Source organism: Mustela lutreola, chromosome 18 (genome assembly GCF_030435805.1).
Source record: "Mustela lutreola isolate mMusLut2 chromosome 18, mMusLut2.pri, whole genome shotgun sequence".
NCBI classification, from domain to species: Eukaryota; Metazoa; Chordata; class Mammalia; order Carnivora; family Mustelidae; genus Mustela; species Mustela lutreola.
The window spans coordinates 18,726,103-18,753,809 of NC_081307.1; the positions used below are offsets into that span (position 1 = coordinate 18,726,103).

Sequence of the window (27,707 nt, forward strand, 5' to 3'; positions counted from 1 at the left end):
CACTGGGGTAATTATCAAATCAGCCAAATAATCCCATACTTTTTTTTTTTTAAAGATTTTATTTATTTATTTGACAGAGAGAGAGATCACAAGTAGGCAGAGAGGCAGGCAGAGAGAGGGGGAAGCAGGCTCATCGCTGAGCAGAGAGCCAGATGTGGGGCTCGATCCCAGGACCCTGAGATCATGACCTGAGCCGAAGGCAGAGGCTTAACCCACTGAGCCACCCAGGCGCCCCATACTTTTGTTTTTGACATTTAATGCCAGCAGCTTGAATTCTCTACAATTATGAATGTATAATTTCCTCTCCTGTGTGTGTAAATCACTTTGTCAGGGAGGAAAACTTTTCCTTTCAACTCTTCTATGTTCTTTGACTATTCTAATAATTAAATTAACATACGACAGAATAGCAGGAGAGAAACAAACTTTGTATGTATAAGAACCCCAAAGACAGAGACCCGAAAGGCAGACAGGCAGTTGATAGCAGATGGTGGTTTCTTGCTTCAAAAGGAGAGGAAGAAAAGCCACTAGAAGATGAAGAGGGCAAAAGTTTGATAAAGAAATGTTTGCCATGCCATGCAGATATGTCTTTCTTTTCTTTCTTCTCCTTTTCTTTCTTTTTTTTTTTTTTTAAGATTTTATTTATTTATTTGAGAGAGAGAGAGCACATGCACAACCCAGGTGGGTGGGGGAGGGGCAGAGGGAGAGGGAGAAGCAGATACTCCCACTGAGCAGGGAGCATGACGTGAGACAGGCAGATGCTTAGCCAACTGAGCTGCCCAGGAGCCCCCAGTTATGTCTTTTTGACAAAAAGTTCTCTTTGGTATTAAGTCTCTCCTGGTACAGACCCTCTTTTTAAATTCTTTTAAGCAGTTAAAGGGAAGGTGAATAGTTCTTCTTGAGTCTTTTGAGCCTTGATTGTCTTCAGCTCAATATAAGCCACACCTCTAAATGGCTTCCCCCTTAACTTTAACCTGTTTTTCTTTCCAGTTAATCATCAGGATTAGCTTTTTCTTCATAAACTTACAATTTCTGAGTGAGTGGCAGGAAAAAGTTTAATGGGAAGGTCAAACACTGGCAATATTTGAGTGCAGAAAACAACAAACAACAGAAAGAAAACACAACTTCCATATTTTACTGGAATCTGAGTTAATAAATAAGGATCACAGAACGAATAGCAAACAAAAGCTTCCGTTACATCAGAACAAAAAAAGAAGTGATAAACCTGGATTTCCAGTCTGAAACTATTACTCAACCAGTGGAACTAACAAGTTGAGTGTTACACATTCGAAAATCCTCTAGAGTTTAAAACAATAGGAACAACTCGTTCGGGGTGTAATTGATGCATACACATAAATTTTGTAATTTTGCACCTCAGGGAATTTTTGTTTTTCTTAAAGATTAACTAAACTGGCCATTGCATCTTGGCAATTATTAGCTTGCCACATTTTTTATAACTAAAAATATTAGGCTTTTCTCCATATTGTAGTAGAAATGACATTTTAACCCATATCTTTATAGGTACAACTTTATTATCATTAGTACTATAAAGCAAATCTTCAACTGAACTTTGGTTTACTTAGTCTTCAAGTGAGCATTACCAAGTTCAAGTACAAAAATTCTCCAGATAAGCACAAATATAAGAGTCTTAAAAAATCAGAGATGTATTTTCATGAAGATACATTATTAGATCTTTCATGAAAATTCATACAAATAGGAGGAAAAAAAGGAAAATATTTGGTACTGTGTCATTGAATCTCTGTTTTTAGCTTTCTTTCCAGTTAAACTGATTTCCTCATTTATTTGTTTCTGGATTAAAGCCAGAATCAACATTGTCTCTATTTCTAATCAAATAAGAGAGAAGTAATTACAAATTCTGAATGCAGTTAGAAGATCCTGGGAGGCAGAGTGACAACACCTAGACTGAGCTGTGTCTCTGACTCATTTTTCACTTCAGCAAGGTATTTAACATCTCTGTACTTTTGATATAATTGTAATAATGCTAATTGATTATGTATGATATTAAGCATAACTCAGGAAACAATCATAGGCTTTTAGGAAAAGTTGGTTGAACTTGGGAGAAAACCACCTCTGTAACTTAGAAAGTAAACTTAGAATTATATCTCCTTTCTACTCCTAGCACATTTTGAATGAATTGGATGAGAATTTGATGTAAATAATAGGATTTGCAGTTTTAATATGCAAGATATAAAATAAAATGGAAAATGTTAAAATTTCCATTCCAGAAGTAAAATCTTCAGAAATGCTTTTATTTTTTTTTTCTATCTTTTGGGAATCAAACTTATTTAGCTTTTTAGGCTTTCACTGAGTGTAAATGCTTAAAATAAATAACAAAGATACTGTTATATTCCATTTTCAGAAAAATGATAAAAAATTTGGAAGAAAATGCCTAAAAAGAGTCTCTAAATCTGTGTTTATGGGTAAATTTTTAAGTAACTGTCTTACATTAAGGGTGTAATCCATTTGTAAATGCTAACTTACTAAACATGGTTCTTTCAATAGCTCTTTCTCCTTATTTCTTTTATCTTGCATCCTTTCATGATAGCTTGCTTAAAACACCATTTTTAAAATTTTTTACATTAGTATATATTTTTGTTTTGTAATTGTTTTTAAAAGCTATATATTAGCTATACAACTTTCCAGTTTAAAACAATATTTTTGCCTTTACGTTTACTCCTCTATCAAGAAAGTTTAAAAAATTTTGCTGAGGAGGAAATTGGATTTTAGAGACTTAGAATAATTTATATCAAATAATACAGTACTCAAAAAAGAGCCATTTGAAAACTATTTTAGGGGGCGCCTGGGTGGCTCAGTGGGTTAAGCCGCTGCCTTCGGCTCAGGTCATGGTCTCAGGGTCCTGGGATCGAGTCCCGCATCGGGCTCTCTGCTCAGCAGGGAGCCTGCTTCCCCCCCCCCCTCTGCCTGCCTCTATGCCTACTTGTGATCTCTCTCTGTCAAATAAATAAATAAAATCTTTAAAAAAAAAAAAACTATTTTAGTTTTATAAAAATTCAAAGTTTTGAAACAGCCTAAAGCAAAAACATTATAAAAGAAATACAACTGTGTAGTGAGGAACTAAATAATCTGATACCACTTTATCATGAACCAGATTTACAAAATAACAAGATTTACTATGATGAATGACAGAGACCAGACTTTCAAAGCACTTGAAATACCTAATATCTAAGCATTTCTTCAACATTGTAGAAGATGTTTAGAATTATGATTACAATGGGTGGGGGCTTGCCTGGGGGTTTTAGACCATCAATTCACCTCAGGTCATGATCTCAGGGTCCTGCGATGGAGGCCTATGTCAGGCTCTGGGCTCAGCATGGGGTCTGCTTAAGACTCTCTCTTTCTCCCCCCAGCTGCCCTACCCTGCCTCACGCATGTGTGCACACTCTCTCCCTCTCTCTCTCTCAAATACATAAATAAATCTTTAAAAAAAAAGGTGGGGGGCACTGAAGAATTTTCAATAACTTGAAATATTCTCAGGAATTATTCTAAAGATTATCAAATTAATATGATGACTTTAAAATATATATTATATATAATATATTTATATATTTATTTATATGTATTATATATAATATATATTTATATATTTATTTATATGTATTATATATTATATATAATATATTTATATATTATAAATATATATACTTATATATATTTATAATGACAGATTGAAAGGCCTTATTATTGAAGGAGTTGCCAGACTAGAGGTTTTGTCCTTTCTCTGGGAAAGATCATATTTGATGATTTTAATGGAGATGAAATGGAAATTTCAGGACACCAAGAGACAGAGCCTGCCAAAATGTTTTACTGGACCTTCATTTTCTACCAAGTCTCATGTGTAGCACTATGTATACATGTTATACAATCTTCTAGCATCTCCCAGAGCTCTTTCAACATATACTGTCTCTTATACAAGAGCCAAAAGCAGACACAGATATAAGACCATAATTTGTTTTGAAGCTCTTTAAGTTTTTAAGCTAATTTATTCATTTCTTTTTTTCTTTTTTAAAAAATTTTATTTTATTTATTTTTGTTTGTTTGTTTGTTTAAAGATTTTATTTATTTATTTATTTATTTATTTTTTTTTTAAATTTTATTTATTTATTTGACAGAGAGAGATCACAGTAGACAGAGACGCAGGCAGAGAGGCAGGCAGAGAGAGAGAGAGGGAAGCAGGCTCCCTGCTGAGCAGAGAGCCCGATGTGGGACTCGATCCCAGGACCCTGAGATCATGACCTGAGCTGAAGGCAGCGGCTTAACCCACTGAGCCACCCAGGCGCCCCTATTTATTTATTTGATAAAGAGAGAGATCACAAGTAGGCAGAGAGGCAGGCAGAGAGAAAGAGGGAAGCAGATGCGGGGCTCAATTCTAGGACCCCGAGACCACGACCTGAGTGGAAGGCAGAGGCCCAGCCCACTGAGCCACCCAGGTGCCCCTATTTTATTTTTTTCAGTGTTCCAAGATGCATTGTTTATGCACCATACCCAGTGCTCCATGCAATATGTGTCTTCCTTAATACCCACTACCAGGCCCTCCCAACCCCCACCCCTTCCCCTCCAAAACCCTCAGTTTGTTTCTCAGAGTCCACAGTCTGTCATGGTTTGTCTCCCACTCCGATTTCCCCCAACTCACTTCTCCTCTCCTTCACCCAATGTTCTCTGTGTTATTCCTTATGCTCCACAAGTAAGTGAAACCATATGATAATTGACTCTGCTTGACTTATTTCACATTTATTCATTTCTGAAATAAAGTACTTGACCCCACAAATACACAAGCGAACTTGATGAACCAAAGAAAATATATTAAATTCAGCAGATAGCATAAACGCAAAGTCTGGAAGGCACAAAAATTTCATAACTTTGAATTATGGACTCCTCAGTATTTTATCTGATAGCTGGTAGTGGATTAAAACAATGAAGATCTGATTACTATCACATAAGAAAAATGAGACGTTATTTTCACCACTGGAAAGAAAAAGAAAAAGTCGCCATCAATAATCCAGGAAAATATATTGGTTTCTTTTCAGTCAGGAGAACAATCTGAATCAGAGTCACAAATAAATGGTATCACATCATACGGTTATACTCATCTCCCCAGTTAATATAAATATATTTAGTGAAAGTTTATTTTCTTCCTTTAGCTAAATAATTTACCCTTTCTGAGGCTTATTTTCTTGAGTGATGATGATGTTTGAATGACCTCACTTCCTTTTATTATAGTTTGACCCCATGTATTAACCTCATAAGAGAATGCTTTCTACTTCCAAAATCTATGTGTTTTTAAAAAATATTTTTATTTTCCATCTTTATTTTCTTTTGCTTGCTTATAATAAACAATTTTTCTTATTTCTTATTTCCTGTAACATTGGAAAACTTCACTTGAGGGGTAACTTTTACTTTTTAATTACTTGAACTTTATGACTAATTTAAAAATTAAATGATAAATAACCATAAAAGTACAAATGGTATTTAAAAAAAAAATAACAGCAGAGCTGTTGTAATTCTGCTTGGGAAATATATTTATTACCAAATGAAAAGTATGAGTCAAACTAATAATTTATTATGATAGGTATGATAATAGCTTTAGCCCATTAAGATGGCCTAATTTTAATAATATTAGGTTTTTAAAAAATAAATAAATAATATTAGGTTTTAAGTTTAAAGTATTCTAGTTATTTATTTTCTCTTGGGATTTTATAAATTCAAATATCTCTTCAAAACTGAGATAAGCTGCACACACCACAATGTCATATGTGCAAATCAATAAAAACTTTACAAAAGCCACAGTTTATGAAATACTCTCAGTCACTGCTGAAGGAGGGGAGATGATGGAGAGAATATGATAGAGACATCTAATAAATTCAGCAGACAAAAAGAATTTGGTCTCAGGTACCTGGTTGGCTCAGTTGGTTAAGCATCTCCCTTTGGCTCAGGTCATGATCCTACATTGGGCTCCCTGCTCCTCTGCCACTCCCCCTGCTTGTGCTCTCTGTTGCTCTCTTTTTCTCAAATAAATGAAAATCTTTAAAAAAAAATTTGTTTCTAATAAACAACTGTAAAATTATAATAGCAGATGCTGAGAACTTCTAAAATTCTAACTTCAATTCATAAATTTTCTTCTCTTCAACTCACCAAATATTTTGTCGAGTACCTGAACCAAGGTGAATTGCACCCCCAGAAAGTGATACATCCAATGCTTATTCCCATTACCTGTGAATGTAACTTTATTTGGAAATAGCGTCTTTGTAGATGGAATCAAGTTAAGGTAAGGTCATATTGAATTAGGACAAACCCTAACCCAGTGGTCTGGTGTCCTAGTATGAAGAGGGAAATTTAGAGGGACACGCAGAGGCAAGATAGCCATATTGTTCACATGGCAAATGGAGAGTAGAGTGTTGCTGCCACACACACCAAGGGATGCCAACAATGGCTGGCAGCCACCAGATGCTAGAAGAGGCAAGGAAGCATTCTTTCATAGAGGCTTGCAGAGGGAGCATGGCCACAGTGACTCCTGAATTTCACACTCCTATCCCCCAGACATGTGACAGAATCAACTTCTGTTGCTTTAAGCCACCCGCTGTGTGGTAATTTGCTACAGCAGCCCTTCAAAACTGAAATGGTACCTACCTACCTACCAAGCAGTGGGATACAGCAGAAACAAAAAGAATCAGTCCTTCATTTCATGGCACTTATGTAACATAAACATATATATAATATTTCTTTATATTTGAATATATTTTTCAATTTCTTTAATGATGACGTGTTCCTTTCTTTACATATTAGGTTGAACTGGAAAAAATAGTATACATTTGGATGTTTTTGACCTTCCAAAATGGCAATTTCATATACTTCAAATTAATACACATAATACATCTCTAGGCATTTGATTACTCCAGGTACTTTGTATGATTACTCCAGGTACTCCAGGTACAAATGTACAACATTTGTCCTTTTGTGTCTGGCTTGTTTCACCTGGCATAAAGTCTTCAAGGTTAATATTTCATTGTGTGTATATATCTCATTCTGATCATCCATTCATCTGTGGATGGACATTTGGATTGTTGTCCACACACTTTTTGTCTGTCGTGAATAATGCTGCTATAGACATTGATGTACAAATAATGGTTCATATCCCAATTTTCAATTGTATCTGTTTTCTATGTATGGAGTGTTATTTATTTTTCTTTTTACAATGAGAATTTTAAAAAATATATTTATTTATGTAAGTAATCTCTGCACCTAACATGGAACTCAAACTCATGACCCTGAAGTCAGGCGTCCTATACTCTTCCGAATGAGCCAGCCAGGCAACCCTAAAATTAGAATTTTTACACTATTATTTTTTTAATAAGTAGTAGAAATTTATTTCTCACAGTTGTAGGGGTGGAAAGTCAAGATCAGGGTACCAGTATGATTGGGTTCTGGTAAGAACCTTCTCCCAGGTTGCACACAGCCATTTTCTCCCCTTATATTTTTAAAAATATTTTAAATTTTGACATACTATCTGTTGGCTAAATGAACATAATTAAATCTTAATTTTATCACAATCTTATTTAGTACTGAAAAATATGTTAACTGAGAGAATTAGGAATAATATTAAAGTCTATTTTGCAAAAAGGTAACTCAGAAGATAAGCATTGTAGCAGAAAACACTGCCCTTGAAGTATTTATGATTCAAGTATGGAAATATTACATGTATTTTATAAACAACTAAGACAAGCTCAAGTCTTGCGTGGAGAGCCTTTCCTTTTTGATGATCTTTAGAGAGACCACTCACCATCTCAGCTTTTCTTAAGAAAGATCAGTCTTGTTTCCAATGAAATATTATACTATTACTATTCTAATATATATAATATTTATTAATACTTTTATTAATAAATTTACCTTATATAACACATAATAAATTAGTGTATAGTGTTTTGTTTAATGGTATAATTATTTATTAATACTTATTAATAATTAATTGATTGATAATTATTGAAATTTAATACAGACAACAGTAGATACATTGACAACCTATATTGTTTTCCCAAGTGATTTATGGAGTATAGTCATTGAAAATAATTTGATTATTTTTTTCATCCTATTTTTTTCCATCTTTTATTTTGATGGGTGAAAGGAAGAAACATGTTTTAGGGACAGTGGTATTTTATAGGGCCTTAATTGCATATAATTAACATTTAAATGAACAAGAGTATACCACTGGCATAGCTAAAGCTATAAGAAAGTAAATCTTACTATAACAGTGTTGGACTGCTCTGCCTAATTTGAAAGGTAGAAATGTCTCCATACCTAAATATATACAATATATCTGAAGTAAATTGTTAAAATTGTAGTAAGATTTTATGCTTCTGTTGGCTTTTTTTTTCCCCCACAAACAGACTGTTGACAGATAGACCAATGATAATAACAGATCCCTCCAAGAATTCCCAGACAAAAGAAACATGAGACTACCCTCATGATGGGGAAAAAATGTGTTTGTTTATAACATCAGATGCCCTTGGTTAGGGTATTCATTTTATCTGAATTTTGCTAAATTTGCAAATATCTCAATATCTGCAATGCAAAGTTGAGGACAGTGCTGTATTGTAAATAAGGCTCTTTAGTGTAGTTGGTGTTGGCATCCGGAAGGAGATGATTTTGTCTTTCATGACAAATGGAAAAGCCATCTAGAAAAGTTTTAAAAATATAATTCCAAGATTATCTTATCAGTTGGAAAATATTAATTGATAACAAACTTATTCATCTCCCCAATTGCTCATAATTCTGTTCCTTGGCAATTCTTTTCTCACTTCTCTCCCCTCTAAAAGCTCTGGGGGGGCCGGGGCGGGGGGGTGACTTTTTTTTTTTACATTGGAAGCCATTTTAATGCCATAATTAAATTTAATTTCCTGTATATTTTAATCTAAGCTAATATTTTATTGAGAGAGAGAAAGAGCATGTGTGCACGCATGAGTGGGGTGGGGGGGAGGGACAGAGAGAGAGAATCTTGACACCCACTACAGAGCTGACATGGGCTCAATATCACCACCCCGAAACCCCGATTTGGGTCAGGTCCCTTAACTGACTGAGCCACCCAGGTGCCCCAATACAAACTAATATTTTAAATGTAATTCAATATATTTAATATAAGTTATATATAAAAGCTTTTAGTGTACATAGCACCTGACATTAAACAGGTACCCCACAAATGTTTGGATTTTAAATGGTTACTAAGATCACAGAGTAAAATATCAGTTCTCCTAAATTAAGTTACTATAAAATATATCATACGAATGAATAAAAGGAATGACTCACTGAAAAAACTGGATCTCCAAATGCTTAGGAGAGCTTTTCTGCAATGAGTGATTGCATGTGTTCTTGTATTTTGTCTGACTTCTTTGCCCACTTAGCAGTGTGATTTATACAGCACTCCACTTCTTTCTGTATATTTTGGTTATTTTGGTTATGTTAGATAGAAGGATTAAGTTGTAACAGCTAAATTATACATCTTCATGGAAAATTGATTGCTATTGTTTCTCTCTCTCAAATTAAAAAAAGGAGAGAGGGAAAAATGAGTGGGGGCGGGGTAGTAGAGAGGATAGAGAGAGACAGAATTTTAAGCAGGCTCCTCACTCTGTGCAGAGCTCGATGTAGGACTTGGATATCATGACCTTGAGATCATGACTGGAGCCAAAATAAGGAGCTGGACGCTTCACCGACTGAACCCCACCCCCCCAGGGACCCCTTTAAGTGTTTCTTTTTAGACTGTGACGTAAATGCAGATACAGAAAGAAACTTAATATATACCTCCCTTCAGAGAGAACTCCTTTGAAAGAAATAGGCAAAATTTAAGCCTCTGCCTCTCTGGTGTGCATGAATGAGGCTTGCCAGCCCGTGGGCTTCTCTGGAGAATGATCAGGCAAGGACAAGGCGCTTCTGTTGGAGAATCTCCCAATGTTAGCCTCTGATGATCTTTCCCGTGAGCCTATTCATTCCTCCAGAGAGGAACCCCCATGCTCTCTGGCCTGGAAAGTGGCGGGAGGAATAGAGTGGGCTGCCTGGCTGCCAGGAGAGAAGTATCCTGGTAGGGTTGTGTGTGTGTAGGTCGGGGGCTATTTCAACCTGTAGAACAAAGTACTCTCCCCTGATCTCCCTCGTGCCTGTGGTTATGCTACCCAGAGCCTCTCTGGTTCAACCTTAGTGCAAAGTAAAACTTGTTGTCTGATGGGGTGAGAGAAACAGTATTCATGGGCTACTCAAGGTTTTGGTGAGAATCTGAGGGTCAACCTGTCTCCTCCAACCCTGCCTTTGAAGCAAACTGATGTCTTTAGCCCTGAACCTGGCTGGGGAATCGCAGGGCAAGTTATCCTGCTTCTTGTGATGGTCCCTTCTGCTGCTGCTTGTCCCCCAGTGTTAGCAGCTTTGTCATGTGCTTTTGACTTCCACAGATGTGCTGACATTGCATGCCTGGAGTTTCCTCTGCTCCCTTTCTCTATGATCTTGTCTGTTCATATCTTCTCCATTGTGAGAAAGAGTAAATAAATTCATGTGTTCAATCCAACCAAAAGTCTCTACCCTCTTCCTAAGGCTTACTTTCAAAAATGCACAACCCATTGTTTTCCCCCTGACCAGGATAAACATAGAGAAGGAAGGAGGAAGTATTGTCACTGCAAACAGACCAGTTTTATGGAAAGGAAAGGACATTTTCCCCTCTGAGAAGGATTTTTCCTTCCTGGAGAAAATTTTCTGCAAAGGCAACTAAACTTTTATCTGGTTCATTGTATTAAGTTACATGCTAGGGATACAACAATGAGCAAGGTGGGGACTTTGCCTTCCAAATTCTTATACTCTTTTTTTTTTTTTTTTTTAAGATTTTATTTATTTATTTATTTGTCAGAGAGAGGAGTGAGAGTGAGCACAAGCAGACAGAGTGGTAGGCAGAGGCAGAGGGAGAAGCAGGCTCCCGGCTGAGCAAAGAGCCCGATGCGGGACTCGATCCCAGGACGCTGGGATCATGACCTGAGCCGAAGGCAGCCGCTTAACCAGCTGAGCCACCCAGACGTCCCAACTCTTTTTTTTTTTTTTTTAAGATTTTATTTATTTATTTATTTATTTGGCACAGAGAGAGACACAGTGTGAGAGGCGAACACAGGCAGGAGAAGTGGGAGAGGGAGAAGCAGGCATTCTGCTGAGCTGGGAGCCCTAGGCCCGCCGCATCCCAGGACTCTGGGATCATAACCCGAGCCAAGGGCAGACCCTTAACAACTGAGCCACCCAGGCGCCTCCAAAAATCTAATTCTAAGCAGTTAAAAACATGCAAAAAACTGACCACATGAGAATTTCATCACCTGGCACAGTGCCTGGAGCAGAGCAGGCATGCAAACAATGTTTATCGAGTGGATAACTGCTATTTTGGTCTGTAAATATAGCATGGGTCACAGTGGCGGAAGTAATTAATTTTGTCTTGAGGGGTGGTCTGGTAATGTTCGGCTTCTCTATTTAATTACATATGGTTTCACGTAGACTTCATTTATATTATCCTTAATTTCCATTTTAATAGTTATTTTCATTCCTTGCTTGAAACATGGCCCCTCCAAGGCTGCCATGTTTAGTCTTCCACAGGGTGTAGCGCAGGGTGGAGCCCAGAGCTGATAATCAGTAAAGGCTTGTGAATACTGCCATTCCTTCAGATTGCCCCTGCTACGGGGCAGCTGTCTCCTCTCCTGTCAGATTCACCTGATGTTCATGTCTGAGGAACAAATGAGTCACAGCCACGCTCAGGAGCAAGATGTTCACCGCAGAAGAGCACACAGGAAGGCCCCCATTCACCCATGCAGCCTGTTCCCCTGTGTGTTGCAGGCATATGTGGATCACAAGGCAGGTCCTGTGGAGTTCAGGCTGAGGGCATGGGGCCATCAGGGTAGAACGCGTTGAGCCCGATTGCTGGGTCTTCCATAAACTGGTTGTGTGATCTTAGAAAAGTGACTTAACCTCTCTGATCTTTTCATTTGTATGATGAGGTTAATAGTACTTGCCTTAGAGAGTTATTTAAGAATTAAAGTAGATGTATATATACACAGCACAGTTGTAGACTTAGAGTAAAAAAAAAAAGCCAGAAGTAAAAGTATACAGTTAAATCTAGCAGACTATTACTCTCTGTAATGCATGAATTTCACATACTCTAAAAATTCACATTCTAATTTACTTCCCAAGTGCTTCCCAAGGTGGCCATGTTAATTGTCGTTCCCATTCTTTAACTGTTTTTGTTGGCCTCAGAAGGACTGAGAACTAACTACTTTGTTGTAATAGACTTAAAGTTTTTTATATATTAAGTTCATAAATCATTGTTTCTCCAACTTTGCTAAACATTGGAATCAACAGTGTTTTAAAAATTCCATGCACCTGTCACCTTTAGACATTTGATTGAATTCCTGGGCATGGAGATTTTTTTCAAGCTCCCCAAGTGATCCTAGTGGGCAGTAACGTTAGGCATCACCTTTATAATTACATAAAAATTGAGAAAGAGATACATGAAAAGACCTAGTGGTCATAGGTTCTATAGGATGAAAATAGGCTAACAAATAATTCAGTTGGTTCCAGTTCTTTTCTGGAAACCATAGGTATAAAATCTGTTTGAAGATTATGCAAACATTTCTGCCCTTCTAGGCTCCTTAGCTTCTAAAATTTATGAAAAATCACTGGCAGCACACATAACTTATTTTGAGGATGAACAAAATTTTTCATCAATACTCATGACTTCAAAAGTGATTGTATTGTATTGTATTTTTGAGAGAGAGAGCGTGCACATGAGGAGGGTGGGGGAGTGTTCAGTGGGGAGAGAGGATCTCAAGCATGTTCCATGCTCAGCACAGAACCCAACGTGGGGCTTGATCTCATGACCCTGAGATTGTTGCCTGAGCCAGAATCAAGAGTTGGACCCTTTAACAACTGAGCCACACAGGTGCCCCTCAAGAGGGATTTTTTTTTTTAAAGATTTTATTTATTTATTTGACAGAGAGAAATCACAAGTAGTCGGAGAGGCAGGCAGAGAGAGAGAGAGAGGGTAGCAGGCTCCCTGCTGGGCAGAGAGCCCGATGCGGGACTCGATCCCAGGACCCTGAGATCATGACCTGAGCCGAAGGCAGCGGCTTAACCCACTGAGCCACCCAGGCATCCCTCAAGAGGGATTTAAAAAAAAAAGTATCAGGAAGTGGTAAAGTGAGGTTTCCTCTACAACTTTAAACAGAGCTTAAAGATTTATATCCCCTTGGTAGCTTGACTATCCACTAAAACATCAAGAAAAACAATGCACATCACCCCCTCTAGTTGTCATTTTTCCCTCTTCTTTTAAAAATAAAAGCAGGGGCACCTGGGTGGCTCAGTGGGTTAAGCCTCTGCCTTCCGCTCAGGTCATGATCCCAGGGTCCTTGGATCGAGCCGCACATCGGGCTCTCTGCTCAGCGGGGAGCCTGCTTCCCTCTCTCTCTCTCTCTGTGCCTGCCTCTCTGACTACTTGTGATCTCTGTCAAATAAATAAATAAAAATATTTATTAAAAAAATAAAAGTAGGGGCGCCTGGGTGGCTCAGTGGGTTAAAGCCTCTGCCTTCAGCTCAGGTCATGATCCCAGGGTCCTGGGGTTGATCCCTGCATTGGGCTCTCTGCTTAGCAGGGAGCCTGCTTCCTCCTCTCTCTCTCTGCCTGCTTCTCTGCCTACTTGTGATCTCTGTCTGTCAAATAAATAAAGAAAATCTTTTAAAAAAAATAAATAAAAATAAAAGCAGTTTTCTATATACAAAATGAATTACTGTTCCTTAGGCACTTATCCTATGACAGAATATCTAAAAGTATTTCGTCAAGATTGCCACATTCCTGTCAGGTAGAAATTAAGATTTCCATTTATAAGTCAGGAGCATTTTAGTTGGTTGCTTGAGGGCACACAGCTAGGAAGTGGCTCAGCCAAAACATGGCTATTTAACCACTGGACATTCAAAGAGAGACAGGATCCCTTCTCTGTGTCTGCAATTGAAAAGGATCTATCCTACTTAAGGTGACAGAGAGCATCATTCTGTATGAGGGAACGATGGGGAAGTCCAGGAGAATTTCCTTGAAGACTCTCAGACTAGAGCTGGAGCCACATTCGACCTCATGGATCATGTTGAACCTGAACCCAACACTGGGCTTGTGAAAAATTCACAGTAAAGATGTTTATGAAATTTCTTTTGTTCTTGTAGCTGTTTCAGTGGGGAAGATGGTGAAGATGGTCCGTTTCATTCTTGTCACCACCTTTCTGGTCATGGGCATGGAAAGCTGGGTAAGTGCATTTATTTATATATTTATAAAACCTGCTTTGACTTGAATTTTCTTTTACTTTGCAGAGAACCTTAGTAATTTGTCACTGAAAAAATTAACTAATGGGAAAATATGAAGAAATTTTTTGTGAAAGCACCTGCCACATCATAGGCACTTACCAAGTGATGTAATTTTTTTTTTCTCAAAGTAAAAACTAGTATTCACAATAAATAAATAAAATCTTTCTGAATTTACTGGGGCTATTTGGGTAGTTAAATAATGTTAGAAACTTGGGGAGCTTGGGCAGAGGGTTAAGCCTCTGCCTTCGGCTCAGGTCCTGATCTCAGAGTCCTGGGATCAAGCCCCACATTGGGCTTTCTGCTCAGCAGGGAGCCTACTTCCCTATCTCTCTCTGCCTGCCTCTCTGCCTACTTGTGATCTCTCTGTCAAAATTAAATAAAATATTTTTTAAAAAGTTATAAAAAATAATGTTAGAAACTTAAAACTATCCATAATAATTAAAACTGACCTGGGGCTTTCCCAATATTGAGCTTTCCCATATTGAACAATATTATTGTAAACTAAGCAAATTATTTGAAAGAAATTACAATGAACTCATGCCTTCCTCCATTCACAAATAAATAAAAGAAGAAAATAAACATTTAAATACCCAAAGAATGGATAAAGAAGTTGTGGTCCATATATACTATGGAGTGTTATACCTCCATCAGAAAGGATGAATGCCCAACTTTTGTATCAGCATGGATGGGACTGGAAGAGATTATGCTGAGTGAAATAAGTCAAGCAGAGAGAGCCAATTATCATATGGTTCTGCTTATTTGTGGAGCATAAGGAATAATATGGAGGACATGGGGAGATGGAGAGGAGAAGGGAGTTGGGGGAAATTGGAAGGGGAGACAAACCATGAGAGACTGTGGACTCTGAGGAACTAAATGAGGGTTTTGGAAAAGAAAGAGGTGGGGGGTTGGGTAAGCCTGGTGGTGGGTATTATGGAGGCACACATTGCATGGAGAACTGGGTGTGGTGCATAAACAATGAATTCTGGAACACTGAAAAGAAATTAAAATAAATAAATAAAATTTTTTAAAAAATTTAAAATAAAAAATAAAATAAATACCCAAAGTTCTGGGAAAGAGAAAATTCCTCAATGTTAAATAAGCTCACTAAAACCATCCATGCAGTCTCATAATGAGATGTCAAGGTAAAAATGGCAAAATGGCAAAAACTGGTGTTTTGTCCTTTTTTCCCTACTCTATGTCCAGTAACTCTAATAACATCGAGTATTCAAGAGCCTTTATTGAAGATTCTAGTCTCTCTGCCTCTTCCAGAAGCCGCATCTCTGCAGCTCATCTTCCCAAGTAATTCCCCACTGTGGTCACTTTGTTTTTGGAAAGTTCTCAGTCAAACGCCAGTTTAGAAGGGTGCTGATAAACTCTTTTGCATCCAATATTCTTGGTTTTTTGCCCTTATAGAGAAGTTAAATGCTTAACTGAAAAACTCAGTCTCCTCCCTCCCCTTTCTGAAGTAATTGAGGGAAAAACAAAAAAATAAGCAACAGGTTAAAGTGACTTCACTAGAATTTGCACAGGTGAGTGGGTGAGATACTCATGGATATGAGTCTAAACTAGCACCCCTTATAAAGGGGACAACACATCACCAGATTATAAGTATTCCATTAATTAAAATATTAATACTCGAAGGTCATTCAAATGCCTTGTTTATTTTAGGGATTGACACACTAACAATGTGCAATGATGCCATAAGAACTGTACTGTCAGGAAAGCATTTAGGTGGCATCACAAAGACAGACTGCAAGCAGGGCTCTGGAACTGGATTTGCATACTGACTCCTCCTACCTGAGGGAAAATTCCTGAGCAAGTTGCCTCACTAGGGTTGAGCCAAGTCCTCCCTCCTGGAATCATTATGAAGTTCAAAAGAGATGAGTCTAAAGCTCTTAGTATAGTCACTCAGATCGTTTCATATTAATAAATAATTTTTTGGTTCAAGCAATTTACCGTACAAATAGTATCAGAGCTTTCAAACCACTTTCTGGTTGGAATAATATTCTGAAATGGGAGTTGGGGACAAAACTGGTTCATTAATTTGTTCAACTCGTTAGGAGCATTTATTTCCCAATGAGAATGAGATGCACATCACTTTGCAGGCCCTTGAGAACTGTCTCCAGGAGCAGGCACGGCTCAGAGCCCAGGTGCGCTTGCTTGAGACCCGGGTCAAGCAGCAACAAGTCAAGATCACGCGGCTTTTGCACGAGAAGGAAATCCAGTTCCTTGATAAAGGAGAGGAGAATACTGTCATTGATCTTGGAGGCAGGAGGCAATACGCAGGTCAGAGCCTATTTTTCTTACGTGCTTCAGGAACTTATAGTATACATCCATGTGCAATGTGGTCCTCATTATTTGGTACTTTGGGTTTTGCTAAAGAGCTTTTCCTATTCCAATAACAAGCAAAATGAAGCATGATTCTAAATTTAAATATCTTCTACCATATTTTATCCTTTCTCTCTATAATCTCTGCAGGGAATATTTAATACCAATGCTAAATATCTCAGAATTTCTATAGTTTAATGAGAGATTAAAGACAATAGATTGTTTACATATCGGTGTGCAAATAACATGCTATTTGTGAAATTTTGTAGTTGAGTTTTGTTTTTATTTGTGCATCATTTCTTGTTATATTTATACAGTTTCTCTTCTGAAACCACTATGTGCTTTAGCATAGTAAAGAAGTTAATAGAATAAAAGGGCGGGGAAAGAAAAAGGATTACAATTATTTAGGGAAATGCAAGAGTTTTGTTTACGTGTATATTTTATGGTTTGGTAATTTTTCCTTTTGATTGGGTCGGTGTTTCCACCCAGAAACTAAATGATCTTAGACTGTCAAGGCATTGCTCATATCACTACCTGTAGCATTATTCCTTATAGAAAATTACTCACTTGACTTCCTCCAGGCATCTTTTATAGTAAACAAACCATAGTTGTCAGAAGTGATAATGCCAACTAGAGCACTTTGTTCCTACGTCTGCTCTAGCTTCTGTCATGATGTACTATAATTTCTTTGTCTATGCATATGTCCTGATCAATTAACCTGACACTTTGTAAGATCTAGGGTGATGTTTCATCATTCTTTCTTCCCTCTTGCCTATTCGAGTCCCTGGAATATAATAGAGCTTCACGTTTATGAATGAAAGCAAGGTATAAGTACATCAAGATAGGAAGCCCAGATAAGCAAATACAAGTTGGAAAATAGATCTGACCATAATTGAAAAACTGTAGAGGCTGAAGAGATTTCCGGGCTGATAGAATAAAGACATCTTTATTTTGTGTTTCTAAATATACTCATCAGTGTAGGATATAAGAATTGTGAGAATTTTAGAAACTATGCTGCAACAAAACGCTCCCTTTTTCTTTCTTTACCAAGAACCTAATCTGCTTCTGGTCTGACTTTCATCCAGTGGTTACTGACCCTCTGCTGTCCAGCCCCTTGATCTCCTACCCTTGATTCTTGGAGTCCAATGGCCCCTCCCCCTTTTAGGGATCAGAAGGAGGTCTGCAGAATAGGGATTGGAGGTAGCATTAGGATGGCCCGTGGCTCTGTGCCATTGAACAAGGAGGAACCAAGGCTGGCTGGGGTAAAAATGGCTTGGGAAACAAAGGTACTGTCTGAGGCAGTCTTGGAGGCAAAGAACCAGGAAGTAGAAGCTAAGAAGAGACCCATGGGGATGATTTGGCAAGACAGTGAAAGAAGACTCAGGAAAGCAATCAAACAAAAAGCAGAATCAGTAGAAACTCCTTGAAGAGCGTGATTCTGAGCCAGGGCTACCCAGTAGAATCATGTGGCGACCTTGTAAAATGCTGATGCCAATAACAGAGCCATGAAGGCTCTGGGGTTTTACTATCTTTGCAGTCTGGCAAGTTAGCTGCCACTGTTTCATGGATGCCGGTGGAAGAAAAAAGACTCCTGGGTCAGGACTTCATGTTCGTACCAATATCTCTTGTTGCAAATACTAAGGGAGCAAAATGGGGTGGGTAATCCAGGTGCAGAATGTGCAGGCAGCGGGCAGTGTTGCAGCTGAGGAACCCTGAGCTTAGGAAATGTCAGGAGATGTTATTGTTTTGAAAGTGGACAGAAATTAACCTGTCATATGCTCTAGAGGGAGACACTGTCTCTGTCTTCTAAGGCTGTTTATTATACAAACATCCCTGAAAAAATGAGTCCAGAACATGAACTCTGCTTACAAAATGTGCAGAAAGGCAATGACCCGTGGGGAAACTGTGTAATGCGGTGCCTTAGGCTCCACTCCAATTAAATGAGAATTTAAGTTGCAATTAAATGAGAACCCCTACAGGACTGAAAAGGGTTTGTGCTTTTGCTGGTGGATGCAGATGAGATTGTTCAAGACCGGAATCAGGTCAGGCTTCTCCCAGAATTTCTTCTCACAGGCTGAGGTCACCTAGTAGAAGGCTTTGCTTCTTTTCAGGTAAGAGGTATTGTGGCAGTTTAATACCATTTTCATTCAATGATGTTCGGGGCCTAATGGTAATGCAGTCAGTTATCCACTTAGCAGGCTTTAGCTACCCATCTGAGACCAGAAAATGTAAGATACAGATGTGAGGGTAGGATCTCAGTGAGCAAATTAGGCCAATCATTGTTGATAACAGGTTGATTCAGAGAAGGGGGGGTAACCAGAAAGGCCAAATGGCCATTAGATCGATGACTTAGGGGCTGAGTTGTACCCTCCCCATTCATATGTTGAAGTTCTAACCCCTAATACCTATGATTATGACTATTTGGAGATAGAGCCTTAACAGAAGAGATTAAGTTAAAATAAGGCAATTAGGATGGGCTCCGCCAATGTGACTAGTATCCCTTTTTTAAAAAAAGAGACACCAGGGACCCTGGCACACAGAGGAAAGACCATATGAAGAGACAGCAAGAAGGCAGCCATCTGTAAGCCAAGGATAGAAGGTTCAGAAGAAACCAACCCTGCTGGCACCTTATATGAGTCCAAAAGTGGTACACAGCCAAACTCAAGGTCAAGGAACTTGTAGGTGCAAGAGAAATACCATTATTGCAAATTCTAAACTAAGCTCAAAACCCAGGGTATCCATTCAGATACAATCTGAGCAGATTGTAAACGCAGATTCAAGGATCCAGTCATGTCAGGAGGCAGGGGGATTGAATGTTTGTTCCCAGAACTGTGCAACCAGTCATGGGAAGAATGAGGTTTAGGAGCTAAAACTCCAGTCCCTACATCATCAGAGACCTTGGGCAGAGACCTTGGGAAACAAGAAGTCACCAAGGAATAAGGCAGAAATCAGTTACTAGGGAATGGAAATACCAAGGTCAGAGGAGGACTGACTGTATAAGCAGGAGTGCAAGGGGAGAGTGTCTTGGACAGGGTCTAGACAAACCACTGTAGTGTGTGTATGTGTTTATCTTATAACATTACAACACATATAATAGACCTTTTCTGGTTTTGGATATAACATTAAAAAAAAAAAAAAAAAAAAAAAAAACCTCAGAAGTTAATAGATCTATGTCATAGAAGCATTGAAGCCTGGTTTCAATTCCAGCCCCCCATCTTGCAACCTGTATGTAGCCTTCGGGCAAGTTACTTAACCTTTACAGCCCTCATATTCCTCATCTGTAAAAGGGGAATGGTAAGAATGTTTCTTTGTTGTAAAGATTAAGAGTTAACACATGTAACATGATTACAACAGCATTCAGTGCAAAAGAAGCACTCAATGAATGTCAGCCTTCTATCCACATTATTATAAACTCTCTCCCTTTTCACAGGAGCAAGCCTACACACCCCACCCCCCTCAAGAATCCTGTCCTCTCCAAGGGACCAACATCCTTTCTTCTTTTAAGTTTCCTTCTTAATGTTGCCTGGGGGATGGAGAATGACTAGAGCAGGACCAACTCTAGCATTTCCTAGCATGCCCTTGGGTGGCAGTGGAGCTCCTGCTGGCCTTTCTTTGAGCTTAGAATGACTTTGGTTCTCAGCTTTGAGCTCAGCCACCATTCTGGGCCAAGAGGGAAGTCCATTTGGCAGGCTGTCATATCACTCTGTGAAGCTTAAACATTCAACCTTCCAACATGGCTTGCTTTCTGCATGATCAGAGAAAGTATTCACCTCGTCCGGTTCAGAGCAGTGTTTGTCAGAGGGCAAGAAATCTTGGCTTCAGTCTAGTATTATGTAAGTATCCAAAAATCCCTTTTTGTTTTTTAGCCTCCCATGAGCACAGAACTTTCTAACCCTGCCCTTGCCTGCCTATTCTCCAGAGAGCTGCGTGGGTCAAAACATTTTGAAAATCATAGTTTCAAATACCTAGTTAATGTTTTACACCCTACGTTGCTTGAACTTCCTGCTGTAATAGTGTAAGTAAGTTACATTTCCCCAAGGCAGGCTTCTTATGTCTAACTTACTTCTTATGAAGAGTTTTGCTATAGGTGCTTTTTTGATGTTTTGTTTTTTACTTATTGAGTGTTTTTTGTTTTTGTTTTTTTGGTTTTTGAAAGTTGAAAGCTTTCCTCAATTCAAGTTGTGTTTGGTTTTTTCCTCTGGGAAGAAGGAAAAAAATTTTAGAAACACAAACAAACTTGCAGTTGGCATAAAATAGAAACAAATAGAAAATGTTGGCTGCAAATGCTATATTCACAAAGTTTTCCAGAGGAAAAAGTTATAGCTAATCATTTCCATCTTTGCCTGGAAAATAGTCTGAATCTTTGGAGTCTTTACTATTAAGATCTTTGGTAGGAGATTGTACATAAGCAAAGCACTCCTTCCTTAACAAGGTTAAATCTGCTTACTTTAATGAAAAGTATACAATTTACTTGACCACAAAATGTAAGCTTTTGAACAACACTGAACTAATTTTAGGTAGTGCTTTTCATCTTGTTTAATTGCCAAAAAAGGATTTTTTTTTTTTTTTTTTAAGAATCCAGCATGCATAAAGAATGGGCTTCAGAATCTCATAAATAAACATATAAATAAAGCCTATATCATTACAAAGATGAGCATCTCACCAAAGCAGTAGTATATGATTGATCTTAACCTGGAGAGGGTTCTTGAAAGTGATAAAGGTTCTTTATTCTCTTTTCTCTCCAAATTTATATTGCCTATTCCACGAATTTAATGTGTAGTATGTTTTATTTGTAACAAAACAGAGTTATAGAAAATTTGTCATCAAAGCAATGAAAATAAAGAACTTTAAAGTATGATAATAGGATAGAATCCTCCCATCAGGAACAGAATTTTTTAAAAAAGGAAGGAAACTAACAAAATTATAAGGGTAAAATGTGAAAGTTAACTATAATGTTAAGTTACAGTATTTTCACTCAAAAATCAATAACTAGGTATTTTTGAGACCATCTCTTTCTAGTGGCCACTACTTCAACCAACTTTTAAATATAGCTTCCTAGGCATTGAAACAATAGTGAAGTCCATCCTTGCCATATTCTCTAAGTTTGTACCTATCAGCCTAGATGAGACCCAGTGGGCTATTAATTGATCTTATCCTCAAGTAATTTAAGAAATAGCTACTACTTCTTGCTGACAAATGGATACATATGTTTGCTTTAATATCAAAGAAATATGGCAAAGAAGAACATAGGAATAAAAGGAATAACAGAAGCTTACAGGTTTTCACAAAAACATCTAAGAATGTATGGACTGTTAGGAATTTCAGTGGGTTAGTAAAAAAAGAAAAATCTGTTGAGACTGGGAAGTTATAAGAATCTAACAAGAAGATTACTATTTTGAATTAACCTCAAGTTGTTCAGAATGATTTCTAATCCTCTGAGTCAAGATAACCCATATTAAATTATTTGTTTGAGGTTATATTTTTACTTTCATTTCAGCTTCCTAGGAGAGATAACTTCTACTATGCTGTCAGATAAAGCTCTAAGTTCCAATTAAATACACTGTAATTAACTGAACATACATAATTTTTTAATTGTTTTCCATAAAAATCAGAAATGAGGAACCAAATCCCTCTTTTATTTTCATGATCATGTCAAGGAGTCAGATGATAATTAAATAGTAGGAAAGGAAATAAGACTTTCCTAATATTTACTGGAATATGTCCAAGATGCAATTTTAAAAAGCTGATTATCTACACCATGTGTTTATCTGTCTCCATTAGTATTGAGTAATCTTATCCAGAGGCTCTCGTAGGGGGCATGGAGGAAGACACATAACAAATTATTATATTACCTTGTTTTGCAAACAGACTGTTCAGAGATTTTTAATGATGGTTATAAGCGCAGTGGATTTTACAAAATCAAACCTCTCCAGAGCCCAACAATATTCTCCGTTTACTGTGACATGTCTGATGGAGGAGGATGGACTGTAATTCAGAGACGATCTGACGGCAGTGAGAACTTCAACAGGTGTGCTAATTATGACATAGGATTTATTTGGATTAGCATATGTGAGATTAATAAAAAGTTAAGCCTTTTAAAAATTACATCCTGAGGTCTATAATTAGTATTTCATTCTCTAAATAAGAATATTGAGGGAGCGCCTGGGTGGCTCGGTGGGTTAAAGCCTCTGCCTTCAGCTCAGGTCATGATCCCAGCGTTCTGGGATGGAGCCCCATATCAGGCTCTCTGCTCCACAGGGAGCCTGCTTCTCTTCCTCTTTCTCTGCCTGCCTCTCTGCCTACTTGTGATCTCTGTCAAATAAATAAATAAAATCTTTAAAGAAAAAAAAAAAGAATATTGAAAGTGCATTTACTAATTGAAAAAATGCTGGGGGTGGTGGTGGTAGTTTGGGAGGGGTGAGCGCCTCGGTTACTACAAAGGTCCTTTTGGGTTTTGCTAAAATTAGCTTTCACTTTAAAATTTTTAGAGGCTGGAATGACTATGAAAATGGCTTTGGAAATTTTGTTCGGGAAAATGGTGAATATTGGCTGGGAAATAAAAATCTTCACTTATTGACCACCCAAGGTAAGGTTTGCCTGTTATCAAATTCACCTGAAGTACAATTAAAAAAAAAAAAACAATAAAATGTTTTTCACTAAATGACAGGCAACGGAACCAATTCAGTAACTCTTGTGTTTTGCAGGCAATCATCCCTTTTGGGCAATCATCCCTTTTATGCAACATGGCCACTGAAAACTAGGTCCAGAGGCAAAGAAACTAGATCTGCACTGGGGGTGGGAGATTTCTCATATATTTATTTTCTATTTCCAGAAAAGAAATGGAATGTCATCATCCTTCCTTGCCTTGAGTTCCTCAAAATATCTATACTGGGTCAGCTATCTATTGCCACAGTAACGGTATATAACAAACCACTTCAAGATTTACTGGTTTGAAGTCACAGCCATTTATCATTGCTCACAAATGTACAAGTTGGCTGGGCAGTTTTGCTCATCAGGGCCGCCGATGTTGGCTGGACTTGCTGGTGGGTCTAGGGCCAATTCCCTGGTCTGTGGGAGGCTGGCTGCTATAGGTTGCCCTCAGATGGAATGATTGGGCTCTGCGCTATACAGTCTCTCTTCCAGGTAGCCGGCCTGGACTTGTTCCTGTAGCTCAGGCAAAGTTCCAAAAAAGAGAGGGCAAGTATGAAAGTTGCTTGAGATCTAGCCTCAGAACTGGCACATGGTCATTTTCACTGCCTTCTTCTGGTAAAAGCACGTCAGGGGACTGGCACATTTTAAGGGGAAAGAAATGGACTTAATGGAAGGCGTTACAAAGTCATATCGCAAAGGTTGAGACAAACAACTGGAGCATTAGGCGCTGATTTTGCAAATAAATACCGTACTAAATGTCCCTGTCTCCACCGCCCTCAGCTCTCATTTTTGAGAATTTCGAAGATCCAGCAAAACTGAAAGAAGAGTCAAATTACCACATAGTTTCTACACTAACATTTTACTGTTTTTATTAGTTTAATCACATATCTATCCCTCCATTGAGCCATTTTATTTTATTGACACATTTCAAATTGAAGATACTTGTACAATTCCCCTCATGTCTTATGTACTGCCTGGGTATCTTCTACTAGGGTTCAATATTTGTCTAGAATATCATTTGTGTGATGAATTTTCTGAGCCTCTCATTTCCATGATCATTTACTCCACCCCATTCCCTTCCTTGCCTCGAGTGTAAATCCAAGATTGTTCTGAGTCCCACTCAAGTCTGATTCAGAATGTTTTATAAAAGGCAATTGTATTGTTCAAGAAGGCGTGCTCTATCCCACTGGTGGTGCGTTAAACATAAAAGCAAGTGTTTGGGGCACCTGGCTGGCTCAGTGGGTTAAGCCGCTGCCTTCGGCTTGGGTCATGATCTCAGGGTCCTGGGATCGAGTCCCACATGGGGCTCTCTGCTCAGTAGGGAGCCTGCTTCCTCCTCTCTCTCTCTGCCTGCCTCTCTGCCTACTTGTGATCTCTCTCTGTCAAATAAATAAATAAAATCTTTAAAAAAAAAAAAAAGCAAGTGTTTGCTTCCTTCATCCAAGTTAAGGAAAGTGATTGTTTTTTCTATATTCATAATTCATAAGTTGGATTATAATTATAGGGATCTTTGAGACACCAGAATAATAGAAAGGATAGATAACCCTAGAAGCCCGATACCTTTCTTTGCTTGCCCTTCTTGTGATCAATGCTCTCTAAATTTACATAAGATTTCCCTTGCTTCGTTGTATTTATTTTCCTACTTTGAACTGTTTTATGATAGGTATATAACACTTACCATACCTGCTTTTTTTTTGCGTGTTAATATTTATCTGGTTTCTTATTGAAAGTTTGAAAAACTTAAGAAGTAACCCTTGGCTCCTTCTAAAGTTCAAAATCATTTGTCAGTTTATTACTAAATGCTTATTTACCCAGAGACACATTACCAACACATCTCCTTCCCCTTCATGTTTTAACTGATGTTCAGGTTCCTACTCCCACGACAATAAAAATGAATTTAGCAATTTTAGACTTTACAACCACATATCACATCATCCCAAGGAAAACCCAAGGTTTTGCAATTCTTTAATTGTGAGAGCACTTAAGGCTAGTGAACTTCCTCTGAAAATAGCTTTATGCCCATTACATAAGTTTTGACTGGAAATGTTTGCAATAACATTAATTTAGGAATGGCCTGTAATTGCATTTATATTTACTTATCGACCATAAAGATATTAAGATGGTTACCTGAAACATGGAGTCTGACTTCATATCTCTTAGACAATGTAGAAGTATTTTTTTCGGAGAGTTAACTTAGCCTGCCTTACTGTTCTCATCCACTTCACAGTCTTGGCTCAGATAAACTTTATTGTCTTTGATGAGATTAGAGGGTCTCTCTCAGAATCCCACATTAGAGAGCTCCATGGGAGGAAGGGTCTGTGTGGCTAGACTGCCAAGGGCAACAAGAGCCCACACTTCTCCGCACTCAGTAAGGGTCAATCCCAGCAATCCCTGCCCAAAAAGCCCTGAGCTTGTTTCCAGGACCTGTGCAAGCCTCCTTTATCTGTCCCCCGTGAAAAGATTGTCCTGCGAGTGAGTACTTAAGCCTGAGGGAAGGCAAAACAAAAGCTTTTAGCGTGGGTATAAACAGAGCTTTCCTGTGCAGCCTGGAACAGCCACAAATGTGGACAAGGTCCCTTTCTGTGAGTGATGGGGATAGAGATAAGAAAAGAGGAGGCAGACCACACAGGAGACCCTGTGTGATGGGGTCCAGAGGGTCCTTATCCCTGGGCCTCCACATTCTGGCTTGGAAACCCAAAAAGACTAAGATACTAAATTCAAACCCAGTCTTAGAGGTCATTGTGAAATTTTAGTTGTCAAAGTAGAAGGATAGAATATATATGATCTAACAATTAGTTTGATTTATAAATTTCTGGTTCCTGACAATAGTTCTGTTTTTCAAAAAAAGAATACTCTTTGTGATTTACAGACGATGGTAAAATGTAGAAAAGAAGATCACTAGGAGGATACCAACTAGTTCAATTATTATTTACTTTTAAGATCAACATTCTTATTGAAAATAAGAAAAAGAAGATAAATATTTAAACGTCTTAAAACTTCTATTCTTTCATTGTTAGGTTTTTTTTTTTTTTTTTTTCCTAGAGAGAGAAAGAGAGAGACAGGGCATGTGTGTGAGCAGGAGGAGGGCCAGAGGGTGAGGGAGAGAGACAATCCTAAGCAGGCTCCATACCCAGGGTGGATCCTGATGCAAGACTTGATCTCACAACCCCGAGATCATGAATGGAGCCAAAATCAAGAGTCGGATGCTTAACCCACTGGGCCACCACGGCACTGCTCATTGTTATATTTCTTAATCTATTAACTAAATAATGACTTTTCTGTTGTTCTTTGTCAAGTGAATTGCACAGCTTTTACCCGTGATAGATCTCTAGAAAACTCCCACTTTTAATATTGTGTCTCTAGTTATTTTCAAGTAAAATACACAATAAAACGTTCATGTTGTAAACACACTGGAATCACTGTTCATTCTTTGAAAACCGACTCATGGCAGAAGGAAATGGTTTAAGTAAAATAAAGCCAGGAGTTGTTTTAAAACCTGAATAAATCAATGTCATCTCACACATCAGAAATATCCTCTAATTTCTTGCTTGTTTTTTGTTTTTGTTTTTGTTTTTGCAGGAGACTACACTTTAAAAATTGACCTTGCAGATTTTGAAAAAAATAGCCGTTATGCACAATATAAACTTTTCAAAGTTGGAGATGAAAAGGTACTGAAATTTTCCAATAAGTAACATCATGAATTAATGTGTAAAATATAAACCTTGAAGTCAGGGGAAACAAAGATATGTAATAGGACCTGTTCTTTTGGTTATTAAATAAATATATTATTAATTTAATATAATATTAATATATAATATAATATTAATTCTTAACATTAATTTAACACATTATCATGACAATTGATAGTGGAAATTGCCTCTTTTCCTTTAGAATTCCTATGAGTTGAATATTGGGGAATATTCGGGAACAGCCGGAGACTCGCTTGGACGGAATCTTCATCCTGAGGTGCAATGGTGGGGTAGTCATCAAAGAATGAAGTTCAGCACACGGGACAGAGATAATGACAACTATGAAGGGAATTGTGCGGAAGAAGATCGGTCTGGCTGGTGGTTTAACAGGTTTGCATTTTATAAACATAGTTGTGATGGTGTTGATGATATTTCACTGGTGAGCATTAATTATAACATGAGGTAATGTTGTCTCCTTTGTAGTACTGACATTATTAAGTAATCATCCTTATTAGAATTCTTCAGTGATGAGGTATTTTTGAAGATTTGTTCATTGTGTGCATTAATAAAGCTTGAGAGGTGTTATAGAAATAGATCAAATTACGACGTATGCCAAAATTGCTTGCAAAACAAAAATGGGTGAGTTATAAA

The 27,707-nt window shown here is 37.9% G+C and overlaps 1 protein-coding gene across 1 annotated transcript in view; it reads left to right on the plus strand.

Moving 5' to 3' along the window:
- Window positions 1-1,850: 1,850 nt before the first annotated feature.
- Window positions 1,851-27,707, plus strand: part of FGL1 (fibrinogen like 1) — a 30,237-nt gene continuing 4,380 nt past the window's right edge. The window contains exons 1-7 of the mRNA XM_059156245.1: window positions 1,851-1,958; window positions 14,251-14,330; window positions 16,494-16,674; window positions 22,585-22,744; window positions 23,205-23,302; window positions 26,947-27,035; window positions 27,259-27,446. Coding sequence (XP_059012228.1) covers window positions 14,268-14,330; window positions 16,494-16,674; window positions 22,585-22,744; window positions 23,205-23,302; window positions 26,947-27,035; window positions 27,259-27,446 — 779 coding nt within the window. The 5' untranslated portion in view covers window positions 1,851-1,958; window positions 14,251-14,267. The remainder of the gene's footprint in view (window positions 1,959-14,250; window positions 14,331-16,493; window positions 16,675-22,584; window positions 22,745-23,204; window positions 23,303-26,946; window positions 27,036-27,258; window positions 27,447-27,707) is intronic.